The sequence below is a fragment of the Jaculus jaculus genome, chromosome 2, assembly GCF_020740685.1.
Source record: "Jaculus jaculus isolate mJacJac1 chromosome 2, mJacJac1.mat.Y.cur, whole genome shotgun sequence".
Classification (NCBI taxonomy): domain Eukaryota; kingdom Metazoa; phylum Chordata; class Mammalia; order Rodentia; family Dipodidae; genus Jaculus; species Jaculus jaculus.
The window spans coordinates 175,145,391-175,171,449 of NC_059103.1; the positions used below are offsets into that span (position 1 = coordinate 175,145,391).

Sequence of the window (26,059 nt, forward strand, 5' to 3'; positions counted from 1 at the left end):
AGACATGGAAATTGCTTAAGAACTTGAAATGAAGTCCCCAAAGTATGAAACTTTTATTTAAAATTTTTAATTTTTTTCTCAAGTCTATCATCCTAACACTTTAATGATAGCCTTTTCAATAAAGCTTTGCAGATATGCTATTACTTTTCACTAATTTTAGATACATAGGGAGAACAATAACATTTCCAGGCCATTTAGCAACTCCTGAGAGTCTAAAACATCCTGAGAATAATTTCCTGTAAAGTCTTCTACTTCTAATCTGCATGAGAGTAATGTTCACAGCCTCACATACTGTCGGGAAAAGCTTCTTCACCTTCCCTAAGCTTTTAATAGTCTTCTCTCAGAGCAGTTTTCAGCTGAGATCACAAATCTTATGTTTTTGTCCTACTCTGAAGAATAATAAGCATGTCAGTAATTTTCACCTGTCAGCTGTATTCTACTGCAGGGTAGTTATGGAAAATATTATTTATTGTGCAGTGCCAAGACAACACCAATCATTTCCCAAATAAATTAACTTATATTCCCACTCATAGTTCTTTACCTTGGTCTATTAATTTAACTTCTGTTTCACTGTTTATAACTTTTGGTTATCATGTTTTAGTAAACTCAAAAGTTCATGAAACCTTTTCAAATATAAAGATTAGTATTATACCAGAGGTTTGGGGTTGAGAACTTTGATTTGTATATGTGAAGATATTCTATTCAAAGGATTTAGACTACTCTTTCTCATTTGAAATTTCTTGTTATGTTTATTTGTAATTAAAGCCTTAGCTATATCTCTGTGGTAAACATTCCCAGAGTAGTCATTTTCTACAAGCCTTGAGTAAGTAGAGAGTAGAATACCATTAAACTAGAATTTTTTGTAACTTCGCTTCCTTGTACAAACTAGTATAATAATTGCCTTTTCACAGAATGATCTTATGCTCTAGGCCCTGGAAATAGGCAGCTACTATTTGCTAAGGACACTATAATATATATTATGAAGCACACACACACATACACACTTATGAAATGGTGGCTTCCTGTGTAGCCCAGCCTGACCTGCAACTTATAGCACTCCTCCTGCCTTATCCTTTCAAGCACTAAGATTATAGGCATAAGTCACCATGTCTGGCTATGAAAATATACTTAAAAATCATTAAGATATAGGTTATCTTTACTTTATTGGTGAAAAGGCTAAGCTGTGATGATATTAAATAAATTAAACTCGGATTTTAGATGGTAAAACAGAAACAAAGATGTTGCAAACTTCAGAAGTTTAATTCCTAATATAGGGTTTGGAAATTGAGCATGAGCATATTTACAGAAACGCACAAACAGCTTCACACATACACCCATGATAACATACAGTATCTAATGGATACATAAAAGGAATGCAACTCTTACAGTCTTACCTTTCTTGAAAATTGGCATATCTAAAATTTTTTCTCAGCAAAGTGAATTATCTGAGTCCTCAGCAAATAGGTATGCAATACATACCATGTTCTCATGTGTTTTAAAACTAAGCAAATTCCTAAATGTGAAGCTACTATGTGTATACCTGTGTATGTATTGTAACAACAGAGCCAAAAGTTATGACAGACGTAAAAAGATAAAGGTTAGATAAGACAAAGACAACATATTAATTACTGAAATTTAAGACTCAAGTAATTAATTCTAATTCAGCAATGAAGACAAATAAAATCAGACAAGGACCAGAGAAGAAAGGCACCTGTAAGTATCAGGTGGTTTTGGATATCTGGATAAGGTATAGAGTTCCTGCTGAGAAAAAGTTGTTCATCACCCTACAGTTAGAAATCAGTATTTTCCTTTAACATTATGGCCTTTGTATTGACATAGCATAATCGGGAAGATGAAGCTAGTGGGTATATTCAGATTCAGTGGCAAACAGTTTAAAATTAGTGTATTTTTTAAAACAATGTTTTTAGTATGTGTAGAACTGCTTAATTATTGCTCAAGATTGTCTTTTTTTTTTTTTTTTTCAAGGTAGGGTCTCACTCTAGCTCAGGCTGACCTGGAATTCACTATGTAGTCTCAGGGTGGCCTTGAACTCACGGCGATCCTCCTATCTCTGCCTTTCAAGTGCTGGGATTAAAGGTGTGTGCCACCACTCCTGGCTAAGATTGTCTTAAAATAATATGCTATTGAATATTTCTATCTAGTATTTCTTTAGCTAAAGGGCTTCTAGGAACTGATTTAAGCAATACTCAGTTGTTATCTGTTCATCATTTCTGTCACTTGCCATTCATTAAACTCTTATTATGTGTCAGATTTTTTGTACTTAATGCATGCATTATTGAACTAATACTTTCAGCAAAACTACTGTTGTGATATATATTTTTGTTCATTTTTTATTTATTTGAGAGCGACAGACACAGAGAAAGGCAGAGAGAGAGAGAGAGAGAGAGAGAGAGAGAGAATGGGTGCGCCAGGGCCTCCAGCCACTGCAAACGAACTCCAGACACATATGCCCCCTTGTGCATCTGGCTAACATGGGTCCTGGGGAATCAAGCCTTGAACCAGGGTCCTTAGGCTTCACATGGAAGTGCTTAACCGCTAAGCCTTCTCTCCAGCCCGTGATATATATTTTAACAGGTGAAAATTGAACCTCATAGAAGTGACTGGCCTAAGAAAGTAAACATAATAATTTATTAGCTATGATCTGACCAGTGTTTCAGTCTCAGTCAAGAATATTGGTTCTAATACTTCTATTACCTGACAGAGTTAAAACTGACTCTTGTTTGACCTTAGATAATATGATATTCCCATGGGCCAAAGTAAATAAGCAATGTAATATCAGGACTGCCTTATGAAGTATCTTAAAGTATAAAAATGAGGGGACTGGAGAAATGGCTTAGTGGTTACAGCATTTGCCTGTGAAGCCTAAGGACCCGGGTACAATTCCCTAGGACCCATGTAAGCCAACGCACAAAGAGCACAATGTGTCTGGAGTTCGTATGCAGTGGCTAGAGGCTCTGGTGTGCCCATTTTCTCTTTCTATCTGTCTCTTTCTCATAAATAAATAAAACATAAAATATTTTAAAAACAGAGGAATATAAAGGCCTCCAATTATGACACATTGTCTATTGAATAATTTTAAACTTTTATACAAATTACATATTAAGAATGAATAAAAATAGACTATGATATGTAGCTCAACTTGTGATCAAATTTACTTTAAGGACTTTAGAAAAATACAAATATATACTTTTAAAATTCATTTGTCTACATGTATTACATAGGTAGGCTTGTAAATAGATATCAGAGAATCTTGAATCTTGAATCTACTCATTGCAGTAGTACAACTTAAGAAAAACGGGTCGTGCATCAACAAGGAGGGGCCATTGAGGAGGGGTAGGTCATGGATATACCTAATAATGGTACCAAACTGCCTGTATTTGCTGAATAGAAAACTAATAAAAAAATTATAAAAAAAATAAATAAAAGTCCCAAAGCAGGCTTACCCCTCAAAAAAGAAAAATGGTGCTTTAAAATAACTATTTGAAAGAAATTATAAATTTTTATCAAATAAGTATGCTGTAAGTAAATATTTTTTAAAATCAAACACTATTGTCTTATTTGTATAGATGCTTCTTTGAAAAAGGAGCAAGTATTAGAAGTATTTAATTATTTTTTTAATAATTAAGTGCTTAATAAAGTAGAAAAGTAAGGTAGAATAAGAGAAGCCAGTTATCACCTAATTTGAACATTTGCACTTTTAGATTAATGGGTTTAATAGTTAAAGTTTTATGGTATCTTTCAGTTGATCCTTTTATTTTATATATGTATTTGAAGAAAGGACCAGTTACTAACTAAAAACAAATATAGCTAGAAATTGGGAGGTCTTGAAAAAACAAAACAAATAATTTTAATATGATATTCATTGTTTTAAAATTTTTTAGTAATAATTATTATTTAAATAATAATTTTAATAAGGTGCTCATTGTATATCCTGTTACCATTCAATTTATCTTGACCAGTATGTATGTTTATATCTAGCTAATATTTATACTTAATCATTATTCCTGGAGAATTTTTAAATACTTGTTTTATTTTATTTAAGAGAGAGAGGGAGAAAATGGGCATGCCAGAGCCTCCAGCCACTGCAAACAAACTCCAGATGTATGTATCACCTTGTGCATCTGGCTTTTGTGGGACCTGGGGAATCGAACCAGGGTCCTTTGGCTTTGTGGGCAAATGCCTTAACTACTAAGCTATCTTTTCCACCCCCTGCGAATTTTTTTTTAATGAAGTAATATGTCTTCTGATCGCAGCAAGTGGTTTATGTAAGATATTTGTTTTTTTTTAAGTGTTGTAAAATTTACTAATAGCTATGATAAAAACTTCTCCCAAATTTATTAGATAAGGATAAGCATGATTTTGTAATATATATAAATAAAATTAGTAGATACTGTCACCCAGTAATATGTTCACAGCATTAACTGAATTTAATGTTTTTACAGAAAGAATTCACTTATACCAGCAAGTGGTAATGACAACCATGATCCTTGATTCACTTACTTATATAACACATATTTTTAAATTTCAGCATAGTCATGAAAGAAGGGCATAATTATGGTCATCTTCTAATAATGTTTTATAAATTAAGAAGTTTGCTCAAGTTAACCCAGCTAGTGACTTTTCTCTGTTCATGGTTTCCAGGCTCCAAATTCTATCCATTTTTAATATTTCATCTTAAGGTCACTTAGAAACTGATCTTTTGTTGTCAGTAATAAAATTAAGTTCTGTCCATTAGTTTTTACATTAGATGTATTTTATGAGAATAAGTCATTAACATAAAACATTTATGTTGCTTTTCAGTTTGCCAGAATATTTGAACACCTAAGAACACTGTTTCTTGACTGTGCCATTTAACTATCTAAGTATTCCTATTCCAGGAAGTTTGATCTATTGTAAATAATAATGACTTTTTCTAATACTTCTAGGATTCATCAGTATCCCAGTACCTGTTCAGAAATTAAACCTCTTTTCTCTTTGCTTTTCTAAAAGGACAGTGTTTCATTAATTAGATTTTGCGTTATCTCTAGGTTTCCAGTGAAACACAGTGGATTCAAGAGAAAATTCGTTGGCTTCTAGAACTGGTTTTTACAGTGGCAACTTTATCAAATTTTTCCAAATTTTAATAAGAAAATTAAAAGGTGTACTTCCTAATATTAAGCAAATGTTTATTTCCCAGATTTTGCAGAGAGGATTTTTTCCCTAAGGCTATTGCTGTTTTGAAACTTCTAATGGCCTTCATTAGGGTGTGGTTTAAAAAAAAAAAGCCTTTAATTACTTTGCTAAAAACAAAGCTTTCATATAAATTTAAATTTTGTTTTAGGATAATTACTGTTCACATTTTTTATATGCAACTGAGTGAGGCATTGCAGTAACCTCCATGGACACTTAAAGTACTGAAATAGGAGAAAGCTAATAATTGCTTTGTGTGGTCATACTGACAACTCCTGCGTATTTGTCAATCTGTGTTAACAGTATCGATCAGGATGGGACCCACATAGAGGGGCAGATAATATTTCCACTAAATCTTCGGACAGTGATGTAAGTGATATATCTGCGGTTTCCAGGACTAGTAGTGCTTCTCGTTTCAGCAGCACAAGCTACATGTCTGTCCAATCAGAACGGCCAAGAGGAAACAAGAAAATCAGGTAAGGGGACTTGAGCAGTAAACTCTCATGAAAGTATTTTAGATGGTCTTCATTTTTCTCTTGATAAGCACAAAATCTTTTAATTCTAAAAGGTTACCATATTTCATTAAGGCAATAGGATATTCTGTAAATTTTATTTTGTTCCACTCTTCATACTCCTTACCATAAAAAATTTGTGGAACCAATGGTAATTTTTTATACCAAATTACATGAAATAATATTATTTGTGTTTGTAATTTAAAAACTAAACTGCCATCTTTATGACTTTACTAAAATTGAAGTGATGATTAAGTAATATGGGAATTTTTTAATGTTCCTAATAATATGAAAAATTATATCTTAGAAGTGTTTTCCTAGTTGCATGCATTTCAGTAAATTAGACACCAAGAATATTACGTTTTTAATAGTATGCTTTACAACACTCCTTATTATTTATATATATATATATATATATATATATATATATATATGTAATATATATATGATGTATTCACCTCAAAACACTTACTATATAAGGTAGTATAATTTTCATTTCCTTTGTCTCACTAATTTTATTGATACTTGAGCTCTCTAGTGGAGAGATTACAGGTTTTACCTTTTGTCTGTGTGATTTTGTAACAGGAAGATATGCTTTAGAAACATTATAATTAAGAATTATCTACACAGTGCTTCTAGGTATACAATGAAAAAAAACAACATTTAAATGATATAATTTATACCTATGTTTGATTGTTTTCATTGTCTTTCTGTTTAATTTCACTTGCATTTTTCTTGACTTTCTTTTCTTTTCTTTTTGTCTTTATTTGCATGCCTTCCATTTGTGTTGCATTCCAAAGGCCAAAGGGAATAGAAGAGGGAGGGGAAGGAGGGGATAAGCATGAAGAGATAGTTCATGAGCAACAAGAGGTAAAGGAAGAAAGAATGAATGAGGATGGGAAAGGGAAAGAAATTACAAAACCATTTAATAAGGAAAAAAGCAGAGAATCAGGAGATGAGGAAAAGCCACAAGATATACCTGAGCAGGGGAAAGAAAAAGAACAGTGGAGTAAAGAGGATTTGCAAAGGAGTTTCTCTCAAGATGATGACAGGTAAAATATACTTATTTTTGTAGTTGTTTCCCATTTCCCATTAGAAGTAATTTCTTTACTATTCCTAAAAAATATATTGTCATTTATACTTGTTTTATTGATTTGTTTTACTTATGTATTATTTTCTAATACAGCTGACTAATGCATTGACAAATCATTGTCAACTATACTGATGACTAAACAGTGATTGATTCCTATGTCTACAAGATCTTTACAACTTGCTGAATCAAAGATAATTTTTTGCTTAGTTCTTTTATTATGAATTTACTGGATATATTCCCCAGCTACAGAGAATAAGAGGAGTGAAAGTAGAATCTTGAAAAAAAATTATGAATAATGGAAACAATCCTAAAAATAGATTGTGAAGGGGCTAAAAACATTCAACCTACTTAATAGATAAATAATATTTACTGGAAACAAACTGCAGAAATGAGTAACAAATTGGAAAAAATTTTATTCCATCTGTAGTTTTCTTACCCCTTAGTTCCTACACAATTCTAGTGCAGTGTGAGTCCTGAGAGTAGTAAGGAAGCAAGAGTGTTGTTTTCCATGCTCTCAGTTTTGTTGACGGTTTGGTTATTTCGACACTGTGGAGCTCTTCACCTGGGCCTACGTTTGCTGTGTATCCCATGCTGCCCTCAAACAATCCTTCAACCTCAGCCTCACTAGTCACAGGATTATCATTACAGGAATTGGACCTGGTTGCATGATTGTATTGTATGTTTATTGTGACTCACATTTAAGTGAATTTACTTTAAAATTTAAGAAAAAATGAGTAGCACAATATATATTCAAAAATGTTTTATCAAATATTATTTTCATCTAATTTGAGTGATAAAATTTATACTTAGCTGTTTATGTTTACACAATTATATATAGATCCTCTTTTATCTTTAATTATTATTTATAATGAATCAAAAAATGTCCAAATTTATATCATGTATATTTGTTGATTACATAATAGATGGTAAGTGATAGATAAGAAGATGAATAGAGAAAATAATAATGTGGGAATAGAAAATGTTTTGAGAGATAAGTAGAAATTAATCATTTATCCAATATGTATTTAGAAAATTTCTTAGGCATGGTACTAATAATTGGATGTAAATGATATAAAAATGAAATTAAATGTTTCTAGCCAGAAGTTGTATGCATGTGTGAGATTAGTTCTATATCATGGAAAAATTCATGAGGATATGTGAGAATTAATTTGGCACATAGTTTATCTTAAGTAAACTATAATAGAAGATAGAAAATCCTATCATGAAAAGCAAAATGTTGTCAAGACAACCATATTGGAGGCCTTATATTGAAACTAAACTATCCAGTTTTTGAAGTCCTATTCTATCATATGAGATAAAATAAATATAAAATTACAGGAAACTTTCTTTGCATGCTTTTAACTATTAGGCATATCTACAAGTAATATTGTTTAGTTTTCCTTCAAGAAAAATTACTTTTGTGATAAGGACATTGTTGAAGATAAAGATCAGGTTTTTATTATGATCTCTTTTTAAGTTTATTTTGAGGGAGGTAGAGAGAGAGAGGGGGAGAGAGAGAGGGAGTGGGAGGGAAGGAGGGAGGGAGAGAGAGAGAGAGAGAGAGAGAGAGAGAGAGAGAGAGAGAGAGAATGGTCATGTCAGAGCCTTCATCTGCTGTGAATGAATGCCAGATGCATATGCCATGTTGTGTGCATGTGTGGCATTGCACGCTTCTGTCACAATGCATCTGGCTTATGCGGGATCTGGATATTTGAATGTGAGCTCTTGGGCTTTTCAGACAAGTGCCCTAACCACTAAGCATCTCTCCAGCCCATGAGCTCTTTTTATAACAAGTTTATACTTAAATTATCCAAGTCAAGTTTTCATTATGGGCCCTTTTAATTAAAAGTTTACACTTAAATTATTGAGGCAAGCAAAATTATTGTTTTTGATTAAATATGCATAGCCATTGCTGGTGGCATATTAGTTTTACATCCTTTTAAAAACATGAAAACAGATTAATATAACTATGTAACTTTTATATAGCATATTTATACCTATATTGTTGAACTTTAAAAGGAAGTAGTATGTCAGATATAGTGGCTCATGCCTGTACCCTAGCACTTGGGAGGCTGAGGCAGCAGTATTGCCATGAATTTCAAACTACATTGTGACTTAAAGGCCAGCACAGGCTACAGAGTGTGACCTTGTTTTAAACAACAATAACAACAGAGAAGAAGCACGATGTCTTGTGCAATTTGTATCAGGATTGAAATATGTGGATTCTAATCTTGACTGTCCCGTGTGTGTGTGTTTGTGTGTGTGTGTGTGTGTGTATAAATCTTGACTGTCCCATATGTGTGTGTGTGTGTGTGTGTGTATACACACACACACACACACACATATATATGCACCTATTTTATCTTCCTGGTCTTGTTTAGCTTGTAAACTTGAATAACATATAGTTGAATGATTTACACTATTTTCTGTAATTAGATGAACATAATACACAGGAAATAGGAAAGTAAGCATTGTTTGTAATTCTGGAAATTTGGTTTATTATCAGAAACCCAAGAGATAGTTGATTGTGTGACTACTACCATGAAAAGAGTTCAACATACTTTTGTCATTTGGAAGATGTTTCCAAAATTTATGTTGTCAGTATTTAATATTGCACTTGTTCAGCTTTTTTGTTTTGCCCTATTTTGTGGAAGTGTATTTGCATTCTAAGTCACCACAGAGGGCCTGGGACACTGTTCCCTCCAGTGAGTCACACTGGTGATTTGCTTTCATTTTTCTTTCTCACTGAGTCTGTCTACTCAGTAATAGCATGAGAATAACCTCAAATAAACTCCTACTCTATTCTATGTTTTTACAAGTTCCTCATCTAGTAACTGAAAAATATTTGAACCTCAGTCCTAATGTTGTGACATTGTTATTGTAAATGGGGCTCAGAAATTTACATGTCTAAAACAGAAACCTGAGGCAGATATTATTATAGGTGCAATTCATCTTCTTTGTGGGTGTCTTATTATTCTAAAGATCCTTACAGCCCGTGAATTTCTACTTAAAACCATGTGTAGAATTTCAATAAAGATTCTCCTTAATTCAGTCAATTGAATGATTATTGTTATTCCTAGGAATAGTTAATCTAGTACATAAACAAGAAGTTCCATTTTTTCTTCTTCTTTGCAATTATTCTTTGTATTTTTTTTTTCAGGGAGAATGGTGTTTGAAGTAGAGTCTTGCTCTAGCCCAGGCTAACCTGGAATTCATTATGTAGTCTCTCAGGCTGGCCTCAAACTTGTAACAAGGTTTTCGGAGTTCAGGGTAGTCTTTGAACTCCAAACCCTGAGTCTGTCTCTGTTTTTAACCAAGGAATTGGATAACCATACTAAGACGTATAATTTATAAACCATTACATATTTATTCAGGAATATATGAGGGAGAGTCCACAAACCCAGGAAGGGAAAATGGATTCTCCCACATGGCCGGAGAACCCATTTGGAAGGTGACCGTGGGCCTGAAATATAAAAAGGGATTAGAACGGAAAGAGAAGAAAGTGCAGCAAGCTCCCACCATGTGGGGGTGGGAGGGGATAGAAAGGTCATGTGTGAGTAGGGGTTTGGGCTTGGCTTACCAGGAATCTGAAAGTTCAGGAGAGATGAAAGGCCAGCAAAAAGGGGGCCTGCTGCGTGTCTACTTATAACCGTATTATGGTGGCCATTGCCTTCAGGCTCAGGTGAGTCAGAGTGAGGGTTTGTTGGTCTGGGCTAGGGGATGGCACAAGAGGCCAGCCATGAAGCCAAGTTTTGGGACTGTGTTTAACCAACCACGGTGCCAGAATCAGATTTAAATTCTAGGAAAAGGGAACTCCCTCCCAGGAGGGGCTCAGATTGCTGATGGCAAAACAGGTCTAGGTAACTCCTGAATTGAAGAGAAAAGGAGAAGAGAGATCCTTTTCTGATCTCTAGTAAAGTGGAAATTGTAGGAGCAGATTTAAGGACATTTCTGCCTTTTATTTTGGGGGCCCTGTCACCTTAAACTACCTAAAAAAATTACCTGACTACCTCTCCTACTCACAGAGATCCTCCTACCGCTGACTCCTAAGTGCTGGGATTAAGGGCATGCTCTACTGCACCTGGCTGTTTTGTAGTATTAAATGCATACGTCATGCACTTTTTTTATATTAGACTTACTCTAAACATTTTATTTTGAGTTTGTTATAAATTGAAATGATCAATTCTTATTCATTTCTAGTGTCTACAGATAATATTTATTTTTGTATATTGATTTTGTATGCAAAGCATCTTGCTGTAACTAAATAAGACACCATGTCATCTGGGATTAAAGATAATTTCATTTCCTCTTTCACAACTGAATGCTTTTATTTTCCTTCTTTCCTTCCTCTTTCACATGGCTAAAACCAGTACAAAATTGAGGAGAAGTAACTGGAAAAAGTTTTTAAAAGCCATTTGGAATTACTTTTGCATTAGCTACAAAAAGGCTCTTTGAAAGATGCATAAGCCTGGCACCCATTTTACAGCAATCTATGTAAAATTTTGTTTAAAATTTTGGGATTATCTTTCTTAAAGAAATGATATAACTGTCTTATTGATTATAAAAACAGGATATCTTCCTGTATTTACATGTGTTTCCAGTCTAGCAGGAATTTCAATTTAAATGCAAAAACATTTGAATTGTATTCAGTATCTTGGGATTCATTATACTAATATAATAATGGGCAGTATTTCCCTTTTTTATTAGATATTAAAGTATATAACATGTTTTGATTTATTTATCTGGATAAACATATTCATATTGATGTAATTACTATAGTCATACAAGTAAACATGTAAATTATCTCATATAATTGCCTTTCTCTTCCCCCATACCCTCACCTTTTTGTGATAAGAGTGCATAAAATATACTCCCTTGTTTGCTTCCTTGGGGGCTTCACTTTTCTATTTCCTTATGATTATGAGTTATGTAGCTGTTTATTACAACTGTCTAGAATTTTATATGTCGCTAAATTGAGCTAATGGTTCCATGTTTTCTCTGGGCAGCTTTTATTAGAATTTGAGCCCATTACTACTCTCTCCTTGAAATATGATCTTCTCTGGGTTTTGGGATTGAACATTTTCTACTTTTCCATCTATCTCTCTTGTCAGCTCTCTTCTATGAGCTTTCTGTATGATCCTTCTCTGCTGATATTTTCCAGATCACATTCTAAGTACTATACCATTCACTCTTTTACATTCTATATTGGTTGTGTATTCTGTCTCATGACTTCAAGAGCATGGGTGGAAAGGTCGATGGGTGGATTAACAGTCAGATAGATGAATTCCAAGTCATTATGTCCAGCCAAGGTCTCCATTCTTAATAATTTATCAAAACTAATTGAGTTCTACTCATTTTTTGGCTGTCCTAGGAAATGACAACCAGTTAGCAACCAAAAATAAATAGTTTTTACTCTACTTGTAGTCTCTGTCCCAGGATACAATACTCACACCCTCATATCTGCCTAAAGTAGGAATCTGGGCATCACACTTGCCAGGTTTGAGAAACTGGACATAATTCCGTTCTCCAGTCACAAAGTCTAACTAATTCTTATGTTCAGTTATCATTTAAATATGTTTGTATTCCCTAACCTCATTTCTGCTTCCATAACTTAATCACTTATCCATTATGTACACAAATATGAGACTTTATACTTAAAAAGTAGCACATAAATCTAACTTAGTACTATAATAATATAAAATATGAGGGTTAATTTTTTTGAGGTATGGTCTCACCAGGCTGACCTGGAATTCACTATGTAGTCTCAGGGTGGCCTCGACCTCATGGCAATCCTCCAACCTCTGCCTCCCAAGTGCTGGGATTAAAAGTGTGTTGGTATACCACACCTGGCTGAGGGTTAAATTTTTATGATGCAGTTTATTTGTAAAGGCTTCATGGGAAAAGTTGTCTTCACTAACAAATGGATAAACAATATGAAATAGTCATTTGATGGAATATTATTCAGCTATAAGACTGATTCACTACAATGTGGGTGAAGCTTTCAAAATTTGTATCAAGTGAAATAAGCCAATGCAGAAGGTCATATATTATTCTACATATATGAATGTCCAGAGTAGAAAAATCCATGGAAAGAAATGGTGCCTTATGGATTGCCAGGGGATGAGATGAAGACAGAATAACGAAAGACTGCCAATGGAACAGTATTCATAAATTTAAAAGGGTAAAGTTCAATGCTGAAGATAGGAAATATCTTCAATAAATGTTACATGTATAGTTTTGAAAATTCAGACAGCACTTTATTTAGGGTTATTCTCTCAAACCTATTTTCTTTAATACCAACCTTAAAGAGTTCCTCTCCCTAGAATGTTCATTTCTTTGTAAAGTTCTTCTCATTCATGCATGAATTTTAATTATCTCATGGTGCCAAGAAGGAATAAATGCAGATCTCATTTCCAAGTAAAGGTTTTCATTTTCTTGCTTTTCTATAAGCCCATATTTATACTCTTTCCCATAAATGTAATCATCTCTGGGGAAGCTGTGCAGTTTCTATATTGAAGAGATTGCTTAGCAGTTAAGGTACTTGCCTGCAATGTCTAAGGACATATGTTCAACTCCCCATATCCCACATAAGCCAGACACACAAGCTGACACATGTGCACAAGGTGGTGCATGTGTCTGGAGTTTGATTACAATTCCTGAAGGCCGTGATGCACCATTCTCTCTCTCATACACTCTCTATCACTCTTGTTCTCTCTCTCATTCTTACTCTCATATAAAGGCCAGTCTGTTGGCTCACCTCAAAAAAAAAAAAGTCTCTGGGCTTTCAAGTCCATCATCTCCAGCTTGGCTGCTCAAAGCCCAAGCAATAATCCATCTTGAGCCAGAAGCTTTGCTTGGCAACAGCCAAGTCCTGCTATCTCAATAAAATCCTAGGATCTTCACTGTAACCCATGGTTCATCCATGTCATGACTCAATCTTCACCAGTCCTGGTATTTCAATAAAATCCTAGGATCTTCACTGCAACCCAGTTCATCCATGCCATGGCTCAATCAGGTCGCCCCAGAGGGATTTCAACAACCCTGCCTCACAATGCCCAGTGGCCATCTCCAAACAATCAAAACTGTTTTGTAAATCCAAAGATCTTCTGTTTCTTGCATTTGCATTTGTTATACTCCTATAGTACTTCATGGGCTACCAAAATTGTTAATTGAGGCAGGGAAATAAAGCTATCTTTGAAAAGTTGGATACTCCTTTAGCATTCATTGTTCCTGCTGTCCCAATGTAAAACAACAGGCCCAATCTCAGTGGTGATAATCTCTCAGACAATTGCAGCTGAACAGGCACTACCTCCAGCCTGAAACTTTCTGTGTCATATCCTTATGCTCATACCAGTCCACTTCTTCTAAACTCATCCCTGCACAAGTTCGTAAAACATGGGCTGAATGCAGCTAGCCTTTCACCCAAGTGCTTTTAGCCCATTCCAGACAAAGCTACAGGGCCTTTAGAAGGTATCTAATACTCATAAATACAGTAGAACTTCTATATTAGAGCTCTCAAACCAGTCTTACAAATCACTGGGAGGACTTTCTTAAAAAACAAACAAACAAACAAACAAACAAAAAAAACGATTCTCTGAGCTGAGCGCGGTGGTGCACACCTTTAATCCCAGCACTTCAGAGGCAGAGGTAGGAGGATCTCCATGAGTTCAAGGCCACCCTGAGACTCCATAGTGAATTCCAGGTTAGCCTGGCCTACAGTGAGACTCTACCTTGAAAAACAAAAACAAAACAACAACAACAAAAAAAGAAAAAAAAAAAAAGATTCTCTGGCTGTGACATGAGGATTCTATTGGAATGTAATTACATGTGATGAGCAGTAACTCTGTATAATGTTATGGATAGTTGACTACCAGGCTGCTGAATAGCTCAACACTCCCTTATGAGACTGTCTGAGAGATTACCACCACTGAGATTGGGCCAGGTGTTATTAGAAGCTTTTCCCAACTATGCCAGTCCTGTTTGCCAGTGAGCTAAAGAAACTCCACTGCTGTAACAAGTAGAATGATTCTGATTGTGTTCATATCACGTTATGTTTCCAACTTATAGTTTGTACATTCCTTTAATATATGACACTTCACAATTTAAAGACATGAAAATAAAACTAAAAAGCAGAGTTATGTCAGACATTGTCTTGGAATCAAGCCAAGCTATTTTTTTTTAAATTTTTTTTCATTTCTATTTATTTGCGAGTGACAGAGACAGAAAGAAGCAGATAGATAGAGAAAGAGAGAATGGGGGCACCAGAGCCTCCAGCCACTGCAAACGAACTCCAGACGTGTGTGCCCCCTTGTGCATCTAGCTAATGTGGGTCCTGGAGAATCAAGCCTCGAACCGGGGTCCTTAGGTTTCACAGGCAAGCGCTTAACCACTAAGCCATCTCTCCAACCCCCAAGTTATATTTTATATTTTAACTCACTTATATGCAAAACAAACAACTGCTTAAACAACTGACTAAAATGTCTGCACATTTCATAAATATACATGTATAAAATATATTTTTTATTATTCTTCATGATTTGTAGTTTTTTTTATATGTTAGCCCTAGATGAATAGCCCTAAGTTATGTGTTATTTTCAGTAGAAAATACTAGCAAATTTTATTGACATCCACAGGTTATGTAAGCAATTTAGTCACTTTTGTTTAAGATTTCCTACCACAGTTGAAGTAAGGTAATTGAATAACAGGATAAAATTGATAAAAATTAACCACAAGTGAGAAAATGTCTTTTTATCAGTAATCATGTAGATATTTTATGTAATGTTACTTTAAAATATTTTATTTATTTACTTATGAGCGAGAGAGGGAAAGAGACAGAGATTTGGTGTGCCAGGGCCTCTATCCACTGCAAATGAACCCCAGATCTAGATACATGTGTTACCATGTGAGTCTGGCTTATGTGGGTACTGAGAAATTGAACCTAAGTCCTTAGTGTTAACAGGCAAGGACCTTAACCGCTAAGCCAACTCTCCAGCCCTGTAATGTTACTTTAATAATTAAATTAGCCCAATCTATATTATTAAATACCTGAATTTCTCTCGAGCAAATAAATTGTTTTGGCAACTAGAATTCCTTGTTTATCTCAAATTTTATTTCTACTGGGAATATTCATATTAACTGAAGTAAGAACTGAGGCATAAAGCATTCATTTTGAAAACTGTCAGTTTTTTTTAATCTAAATTGATGGACTAGATATCCATATTTAACCATTAACATGGTCCTGTAGTGGGTAGCAGTGAAACCTCTAAATGCCTATAGTGCTTTTGGTGTTCAACTTCTTTTTTAAATCATTTTAAGCTTTCATTTACATGAATGCCTACTATCTGTTAACTTTATAAAGCTTATATTGAAGTACTGAAAAATTTTAAATTCTAATAGCACCCATGACTTGATATGTCTTTATGAACTGAAATAACTAGATACATTGTCCCAAAGTATTACTGAACGATTTTATAATAATTATTCTGTAAAAACAAGGTGTAATAGATGGTTGTGAAGCTGACTAAAAATGTATTTCAATTTGCATTCAATTTATTATAACCTCTAAGGTGTAATAGTGATTTCAATTTTACACTCAGCTAAATAAATTGCATGAGAATAACAGTTACTTGTTATTTCATTTTCCCCTCTTAAATAGTTTGCTACTCAATAATGTACTTTTCCCTTAGGTCAAAGACAAACTTCTCTTAGATTAACAATAGTATGCCTGATGCTTTCAATTTACAGAGGCATTAAAATTTTTGTTTCTAGTATTTGCATATATAGTGGTAATCTTGTGTCGCATAGTATAAATGGCGAGACAAGGTTTTTACCTTATTAGCAATAAAATCTTAATGTTCGTCCTAACAATGTATAGAAACAAATCCTCTAGCTGATATTGACTCTTTAGAAGTAAACTAACTAGAATTATTAGCTTTTAACAGAAATAGGATGTGGTCACAGAAACTATGTCCATTATAACTGAGATTTCTTCAATCAAAAAGTTACATAATTTTCTCTAGACTATGTCATGTTTAATTTTCTTTTCTTTCTTTCCTTTTTTTTCTTTTTTTCGAGGTAGGGTCTCACTCTAGCCCAGGCTGGCCTGGAATTCACAATGTCATCTTAGTGTGGCCTTGAACTCATGGCGATCCTCCTACCTCTGCCTCCCAAGTGCTGGGATTAAAGGCGTGCACCACCACAACCGGCTGCATGTTTAATTTTCAATAACACTGTTAAGCTTTGCAAACAAGAACCTTTAATTACTGAACAATCTCTGTAGGCCCTGAAATTCTTATTTAATTTCTTTACCATTTCCTTGAATCTCACCATATTCTCTCTTGGATTATCTTTTATCCTTAGGCTTTATCTAGCACAGACATTATAAATGGTCTTAAAACTAATATGCCTTTATAAGAAGCATAATGTTGACACCAGTGACTTTTAGATGGTACATGTGCAAACAAATATATGTTAATTGATAAGACAATTTGCTAGAAAGCCTTTCTTCTTTATCATTAGTACATATGTATTAAATACCTAAGTAACTTATAAAGCTTGCTAGAAACAGTTTGAGCATTAGTACTTAATTATGCTAACACTGATAGGAGCTTTCATTCAAATGATAAACTTGCTAAGTTTATTTGCCTAGCAGATTCCTTATAGATAAATATCAAGTGAGGTACACTGAAAAGTGAACTAGGCAAGGTGGATGAGAAGAGTAACAGTTGTAAGAGGTTTCTTTAATAGAGAAATTAGAATATAATACTGTCTGCCGAAGAAACTGAGAAAATACAGTACTTGACGTTACAGAACAATGATGTAAATGTTGCAGTGTATCAGTGCTGTTACTTTCATGAAATGATTTGGTGAACCTGTAGTTAGCCACCCTGCTAGTAATTCCTGCTGCCCACATTCCCACTGCCATTTGTCACCACCTAGTGGCATTTCTGCATTCTAAGTGCCCCCTTAATCCTCTGTGTAAGACTTTGAGTATAGTGGCAGAAGTCCCTGTATTTCATGTTGCTTTTCCCACCCTACACAGGAGGATTAGAGAAAACCTACTTTGCACTTTCCTCCTCTCAAAGTGGAATCAGGAGTTTTGCCTTCATTCCACATCACCTCTTAGACGGTAACAGTTACTACCCACCACTATTTGTCAACTGGAGCTAAACAGAAGATGGGACAAATGTAAGGTGTTGCATCTGACTTCATGTTACACGTCATAGAAAAGTATTACTGAAGGTGTATTAAAGTTATCAAAGCTTGGGGAGGGATCTCAGGAAAGGCTGCTTAGAGAGACTATTACCCAAGCCAACTTCAGTGAAATATCATGATTTACTGAGTGGTCATGTGAAAGAATATTGGGAAAATGCTAAGGCACAAAATCTATCAGCATTTCAGAGTATTATATATAGATGCATATTTCCAGACTGTCAGAGATATAGGGAAGATAGCAGGAGTGAAAGTTAAAATGGTAGCATGTATCATAACACTATTCATTTGGTAGACCATGTGACAGAGTTTCTGACTTGTTTTATAGATAAAGGCGCCACTAACGAAATTTTTGCAGGAAATTTGTCTGTAAAGGCCACTATAATGGAGGAGAACTTAGTTTCTCACCTCTAAAATCAGGTTAGCAATGTAGCTGTGTCTGGTATTGCTGTGTTAATTATAGGCATAATATGTGAGCTATTTTCCATAGAATCCAGAGTGTTGGATACAGTGTTGAATACCTGTATTATTGCATTATTATTAATATTACTGTAATGATTATAGGAGCAAGGCTAAAGACACGTTACTAAATCTCTTGAAACTTCATTGATTGGAGAGGGCTAAATTTCTTGTATTCTAATTTAGACTGTTGAATATGATGATGCTTTTAATCAGGAAGTAGATGGGGAGAAGTGTACATAAATCCATACATACATTAATAAATTTTTAGAAACATGTATGTGATGTTATATAGAAAACCTGGAGCAAGAAACTAATCATTTCACATACCAATATGCACACGAAATTGAAATCAAATTGAGTTTCTTTACCATGAGGAAAACTAGTAAGGAGTTAGAAGACACCATAGAGTTACTGCTTCAGGAGGCATATAGCATATCCAACTACAATCGGAGAAGCAGTGGTTTTAATTAGTAGAGAAAGAAAATATTGTTTGAGTGATGGAAAGGGCAAGAGAGCAAAACTTACATATAATGGAAAGCAACTAAATTGCACTTAGACAGAGAGAATATTTGAGCTTATTAGGGAATGTTTCTAGTGCATCTCCCTGCCCCAGTCTTTTTTTCTTTTCCATGATAGAGATTGAACCTAGTGACTTAGCAAGTGTATTACTACTGAACTATATCCCCAACCCTTGAAACCAACCTTTTCAAAATAGCATTATCTTTAAACCAAAGAGATTATTTGTGTTGAATAATACAAAGTACTATAGGATTTTAAAAAGAATTAAATAATGAGATATAACTGGTGCTTTTATCTCACTGCAATTTTAGAATAGAAGTACAGTGGATGGAAGAGAAGATGAGTGCACAGATGCTAGTGCTTAATTACAGCTAACAAATTAGTAAATTTGTAAACACATACCTTTTCAGTGGATATACATACAAGTAATTTTGAAAGGTATTCATTTTCCTTTTTATGTTTTGCATGTTAAAATAAATAGAACTAAGATAAGTACATTTTAGTATAATTTTTATTTGTGGGTAAATACCCGTGTTCTTTGTGACTCTGAGTTCAATAGCACCACATGAGTGCAGACATGCATGCATGCACGCATGCACATACACTTAAGCAAGCAAAAAAATAATTATTTTGAGAAATGTTTTAGAAAGTAAGTGAACTACAGTATGTGTTCTTCATATTTATGTGTTGATGGAGAACTGAGTTAAACTGATAGAAAAATTTCTTTAAATTGACTGATTTAATAGTAAGTGTGTCCTAAAGAGAGTAAGGTGAAAACATTAGCATAATGTGATACTCAGAAAATTGTTTTACTTTTGTAAATTATTTAGATTTTCTTTAACATCTGAGAATATGTCTCTCTGTCTTTTTCCCGAGGTAGAGTTTCACTCTAGTCCAGGCTGACCTGGAATTCACTATGTAGTCTCAGGGTGACCTTAAACTCATTGGTGATCCTCCTACCTCTGCCTCCTGAGTGATGGGATTAAAGGTGTGCGCCACCATGCCGGACTAAACATGTCTCTGCCCGTCAGTCGCTCCTCTTCTTCCTGACCTTTCTGCTGCCTTCACAGACATTCTCATTTCTCCTCTTCCTGCACTCTTGGCTAGCCTACTGCAGCCAGCCTCCTGACTTCATCTGTCCTTTCTTGATCAAATATTTATTGACTTCATAGTTCCGAGTATTCCCCTGAGCACGTGACTTAAAGAGTACAGCTTCCTACTGGATCTCTCTGTCAGAAAATTCTATCCATTCCAGTGTTAATTATTTCCTAAACTAGTATTCTTTCCTTTGCTCTCTCTTGACCTCAGCTTCTTCTTCTGTCAGAGCTTTAAATGAATCGCATGAGTTAAGGACTTACGACTATTGCTGTTCGCCTACTACACCTCATAATTTGGCCCAGCCGACACTTCATCTCTGTATTTTTATTTATAATATTCTCTTCTCTTTATAACTTTTACAAAATACCATAACTTGTACTCATTACACATTAAAGTTTTCCTGACCTCTGATTTTTTAACAGTTTCTTTCCCAATCAGTAAAATTGTTCTGCTGTATTTTAGGCCCCTTCTCTGAATCATTTAGCGTTTTCTTTTACAAGTTTTATAAACATATTCTGTCATTTGCAGTCTCAAATATGCTCTCTTTAAATAATGGCTATCCTGTTCACTGTTTTTATTCACTGTGAAGTTAAAGCTACTGCTGGCCCAAGTGGAACCTTGAGAACCAAGTGGAACAAATTAGAAAAAGTGGTCCATTGTGTAGATTATTAGAAATAGGCACTTTAAATAGACTTACAAGATAAAATTCTCTTTATGTAAAAAGAAAAACAACAAACAAATTAAAAACACATTACCCCTTCTTTCTTGCCTAAGAGTTAGCCTGCTTATTCAGGAGCCTGGAACTCGGATACCAGGTCAGTAGCCCCTCTCCACCACTGGGGACCTAATATCAAGTGTGTTTTCATAGGAAGCTAACTGGTTCATATCTCATGAACCTAACTGTCTAGTTTAGCAAGAAGTACTTCTGCATGTTTATGATTTGTTTTCCTGTATTTATATTTTTGTTTATTTAGTTGCAAGCAGGGAAAGGGTGCCCCAGGGCCTCCAGCCACTACAATCAAACTCCAGATACATGCGCCACTTTGTCCATCTGACTTTATATGGATACTGGGGAATTGACCCCAGGTTGTTAGGCTTTTCAGGCAAGCACCTTAACTGCTGAGCCATCTCCCCAAATCTGTTTTCTTTTTTACTTGTATAAATGGGAAGTTTCCAGAGTTTGAATTTTCCTGTGTCCCCTCATAGTATGATGGATCTCTGCTTCCCATCTTCTATCAAGCATATTTTTCATGACAATGAATATTTATTTATATATATTCACATTCCAAAGTGCATTCTGCTTTATTGGTGAACATGTTCAATATAGACATTCATATTTTTTGTTTTTATTTGGGGGTGTTTAAATTTCTTTATCTTTTCTTTTTAAAAATATTTTATTTTTGTTTATTTATTTGAAAGCGAGAAAGAGGCTGGTAGTGAAAGAGAGGACCAAATGGGTATACCAGGGCCTCTAGCTGCTGCAAAGGAACTCCAGATGTGTGTACCACCTTGTGCATCTGACTTACATGGGACCTAGAGAATCAAACCTGGGTCCTTAGGCTTTGCAGCTCCTTAACTGCTAAGCCATCTCTTCAGCCTTAATTTTTGTTTGTTGTTATCAGTTTGTTTTGCAATTAGTATCAATTATGAAATAAATTTCATGGCTAGATCTGCATACATGACTGAATTTTCCCTTAGCATAAAGATACAAAAAGTAGAATTTCTAGGTTAAAAGTTAGGCCTGTTAATTGCCAAATTTCTCTCCAGAACCTGATCGCTGATCACTTGCCACAGTAACACGTATGCAAGCACTCAAGGTGCAGAGGCAAGAGGAATACCCAAAAGTTTGAGGCCGGCCAGTAGACCCTGTCCCCAAAATTATAATAGGGAGGGAGAAAGAAACAGAGAGGGAGAAGAAAGGCTGAAGAAAAGAAAATAGATAAGAAAATAAAGTACTGAGAACCCCTTCTCCTTTAAAGTAATTTCCATGTGGCATCTGTTTTCCTAACCACATTGAGATTTTTTTTTTAGTGTATATTTGTGTATAATATGTGATGCAGGTGTTATGCACATGTGTATGTTGATGCATGGGCCCTGTGATCACATGTGCAGAGATCAAAGGAGGAATATCAGGTATCCTCCTCTATTGTTCTTCCTCCTTATTTCTTTGAGACAGCATCTCCAAACCTGGAGCTCTTTTTTTTTTTCCAGCAGTTCTAACCAGTGATCTCAGGCAATTCCACAGTGACACTCAGAGCTGGGGTTACAGGCATGTATGGTGATGCCTGGATTTTTTATTGGGGTGCTAGCGATCGGGTCCTTATGGTTGCACAACAAAGTCTCTTATCCACTGGGCCATTTATTCTTTACCACAGAATATTCTAGAAAATCAGTAATTTCAAAACTAAGTTTTGTTTGGTACTTTTTTGCTTGCACTTTTATGATGCTTAGTGAGGAAGGACAATAAAACCTCTCCTCAGTCTCCCCATCCTCAAAACAATTCACTTGAATGAAATTCATAACCTTACCTCTGACTGGGATCTCTAAGTTTCAAGGAAATGAGAAGTAGATCCATCTTAAAAACTTTTAATTACTTTCTTCTTAGGTTATCAATGCTGTTAGGTTAAAAAGAGATGCATGTCACTCAAACAATATTGTCATTGAAATATTTATCTATATATTGCTTTATCAGCTCCAGTTAGTAATTTTTCTTGATTTTAATTGTTATTTAGATCCAACAATATAAGTGCAATAATCACAAGATGCAAAAGAAAATAATGTTTGAATATATCTTTGACATCCTTTGAAGGCAATAGATTGGATGTTTTCTGGGGAAAAATTAGATTTTCAGTGCAAATTCCTATACAACTGGAGCACAAAGTTAATAAAACTGTGGGACTTATTTTTACTTTTAAAGGCTTACTCAACTAAACCTTGGCAGAAGAGATGAAAGGAGTTTTAAAGATAACTCTCTTCAGTATGTTTAGTGGGTGCTAAATGGATGAAGATGGTGGTGGTGATAACAATGAAAAGGAAAAACAATTCTTAGAGCCTAACATTCTGCTTAGTGTCTCACTTATGTTTTCTTATTAAATGAGGAATCTAAGTTAAAGAGAGTTGAAATAGTTTTGCCACGATCACATGGTTTGTCAGTGAAGCACAAGACCAACCCCTGATGTCCTTCCTGACTGACTACTGGCTTCTCTCCACTACATAATGTGACTGCATTAAGCTATACTGCGCATCTTAATCTCCTTACAATTACAAATGTCATTTTATTAATGCTGCTAAATATTTACATAATACATGTTGAAAGGTTTTAACCTTATCAAGTCTTCATATTTTTTAATAATTATTATAATGTTCACTAACTGACTTTTCAACTGAGACCTTGTTTTTATAAATAAAAATGGGAAAATAAAATATCCATATTTTGTAAATGAGGAACCTATGGCTCAGAGTAGATTTATCTTAAAGTAAGTCAGTGAAGGAGCAACATTGATGTTTGCCTTCAAAATTATGACTTACTCTATTTTTGCTAATCAAATAATAACAAAATTGAAAATTATTAGTTTGGGTGATATATATATATTTAATTTCACACTGGATTTTCCTTTTTTAAAGCTAAGAAAAAATGTACATGGATTTAAACAAATTCACACATGGTCCTAATTTATTTATTTATTTATTTATTTTAGGTTAGAAGATCAAGCTATTGTTTTAGTGATTTGAGTGTACCTCAATAGGTCTTTAATTATCTAGTTATACTTTAAATGAGATATAAAGATATTTCTATTTGTTGAATTTTATTACTTTATGTGTTAAGCACTCATATTTTCAGAACCAAGTTAACAAAATTAAACTATGACTTCCTGTTTTCAATATTAATTTTTATTTTATATGAATTATAAAAGGTTATTCTCTTTTATCTCCCTGCCCTAGCTCCCATTACCCTGGAGGCCCTCCTAAGTGGGGTTATGGTATTCACTGTAGGGTCATGAGAGCCTCAGTGAGTTCCTATTGGGTATCAGGGGACTGACTTGCCTCAGGATATTCCTACCCATCTGTGGCTCTTAAATCTTTGTGCCCTTTCTTCTGCTATGTTACCTGAGCCATGCCAGGCCTATTGGCAGTCTGATTTAGGGTTGAGCTCTCTGTAGCCTCTGGATTTCTGTTTTGATTGATCACAGTGTTTGTCACCAACCAACCTGGGGCTGGTTGTCAGGATAGCAGTAAGAGCTCTTAAACTACAACTTTCTAATACCAAGTCAAAAATTGATAGGTAAATAAATTTTCCCCTCCTTGCAAAATACACTGGTTTCTTCACGTACTCTCAGATTTATAGGAACCAGCTGGAGAACCTTGTCCAGATTCCTCACTCCCATTCTACCTCCAGCCACACCCCAGTAATTGTAGAAAACCCTCCTGTATCCTTTCTTTAATTATTCCCATTTGCAATGTTGGTGTGGCAGCCACCAGTCCACTCAGAATCCGTAGTTTATTGATCGCTTTTGACCACATTGCCTAAAAATCTGATAATGATTTTTCTTTAAATGAGTGCAAGAAGGAATACTTTTTCATCTTTGAGATATTGATTTAAACCAATAATCATGTAATTCAATAAAGTGAAGGTTTTTTAATTTAAAGCTAATGAAAATATCAAGCCATATTAGAAGAGTTAGCCATTATTAGATAATCCTTAATGGTTTTCCATACAATGAGAAAATTCACTTTACAGGCCCTGTTTTAGCAAATGGACATCACAGTTTTTGCCACTTTCATGTCTAATTTCTGTTGGAAGGCAATAGTACAGTGATTAAAGAAGAGGCTCTGGAGGCTTCTTGATGCTGTATCACTGCCTGGAAGCACATTTGTCCTTGAAGTACAGCAGTCTCTTAAATGAGCCCATAGGTTTTGTTGTTGTTGTTGTTTCTATGCATGTACCTCTGAGGCCATGTCCATGGACCTTCTCTCACAGTAGAAAAGTCTGATTGTTGCATAGTTGCATTATGGTTGGCCCTGGAGGATAAGTAAAGCACATTCAAGACCATAGTATTTGAAAATTTTAGACCCTAAAAATATGCACCATAGGTGATCAAATTCAATTATTCTCTTTCAGATGTTTCATCTAAGATGTCTTTTCTATCTTTTCTTTTTTCCTCTCCTCACTTTTATTGATCCATCTGCGACAGTGACTTTACATCCAAGATGCAAAGCCGACAAATGGGCATGTCAGGGAAGAACATGACCAAAAGCACCAGCATCAGCGGAGACATGTGTTCACTGGAGAAGAACGATGGCAGCCAGTCTGACACTGCAGTGGGCACTCTGGGAACCAGTGGCAAGAAGAGACGCTCTAGCATTGGGGCCAAAATGGTAGCTATTGTGGGTCTGTCTCGGAAAAGTCGCAGTGCTTCTCAGCTCAGCCAAACGGGTAGGAATTCTTACGTTGTTTTCGACTTTGTATTTAAGCTGTCATTATCATACATATTCTTTTCCTACCTCCTTTATTGCAGTGATGTGTAGATGATGACATGGTCCAGAGGAAAAGAAGCATTTTCAACTGTTCACCTTTCAGAAAACTTTTGTTTGTTTGTTTTGCAGTGATCAGTCTGCTTCTTGGCCACTGTTGCTGAAACGTGTCTTTTCCTCCTTGAGGAGGTGTTAGGCTGTGGAGCACGTGGGCTGGTTGCTGATAAGGGACCGCTGATCTGTGTGCTGTTTGCTTTCCTTTAGGTTCCTCAAGTTGGAACTTGCCATATTCATTTTCATTCTCAGCAAGTTGTAATGAAGATGACACCTCGTATTTTAAACTTACTGCTGACAGCCTAACTTCCTTTTCAGTTTGTAAGCAATATTACCAGTAGTATTCATTTTCTCACTACAGTCTTCATTTCCCTATTAAAGCTTCAAGCACCAGTATTCTTCAGCCACAGAGACGGAAGGATTTTCTGCTGACAGTGAAGATATTCAA

At 35.0% G+C, this 26,059-nt stretch overlaps 1 protein-coding gene across 49 annotated transcripts in view; it reads left to right on the plus strand.

The window, feature by feature from the left end:
• Rims2 (regulating synaptic membrane exocytosis 2) overlaps positions 1 to 26,059 on the plus strand; it is a 544,765-nt gene that overhangs the window by 430,681 nt on the left and 88,025 nt on the right. For 20 of the 49 annotated variants that reach the window (XM_045144630.1, XM_045144632.1, XM_045144620.1 and 17 more), the window contains 3 exons: positions 5,494 to 5,666; positions 6,503 to 6,754; positions 25,278 to 25,519. The exons of 16 other annotated variants lie outside the window; for them this stretch is intronic. In XM_045144630.1, coding sequence (XP_045000565.1) covers positions 5,494 to 5,666; positions 6,503 to 6,754; positions 25,278 to 25,519 — 667 coding nt within the window. The remainder of the gene's footprint in view (positions 1 to 5,493; positions 5,667 to 6,502; positions 6,755 to 25,277; positions 25,520 to 26,059) is intronic. 13 more of the 49 variants (XM_045144647.1, XM_045144667.1, XM_045144650.1 and 10 more) reach the window with 1 other exon arrangement.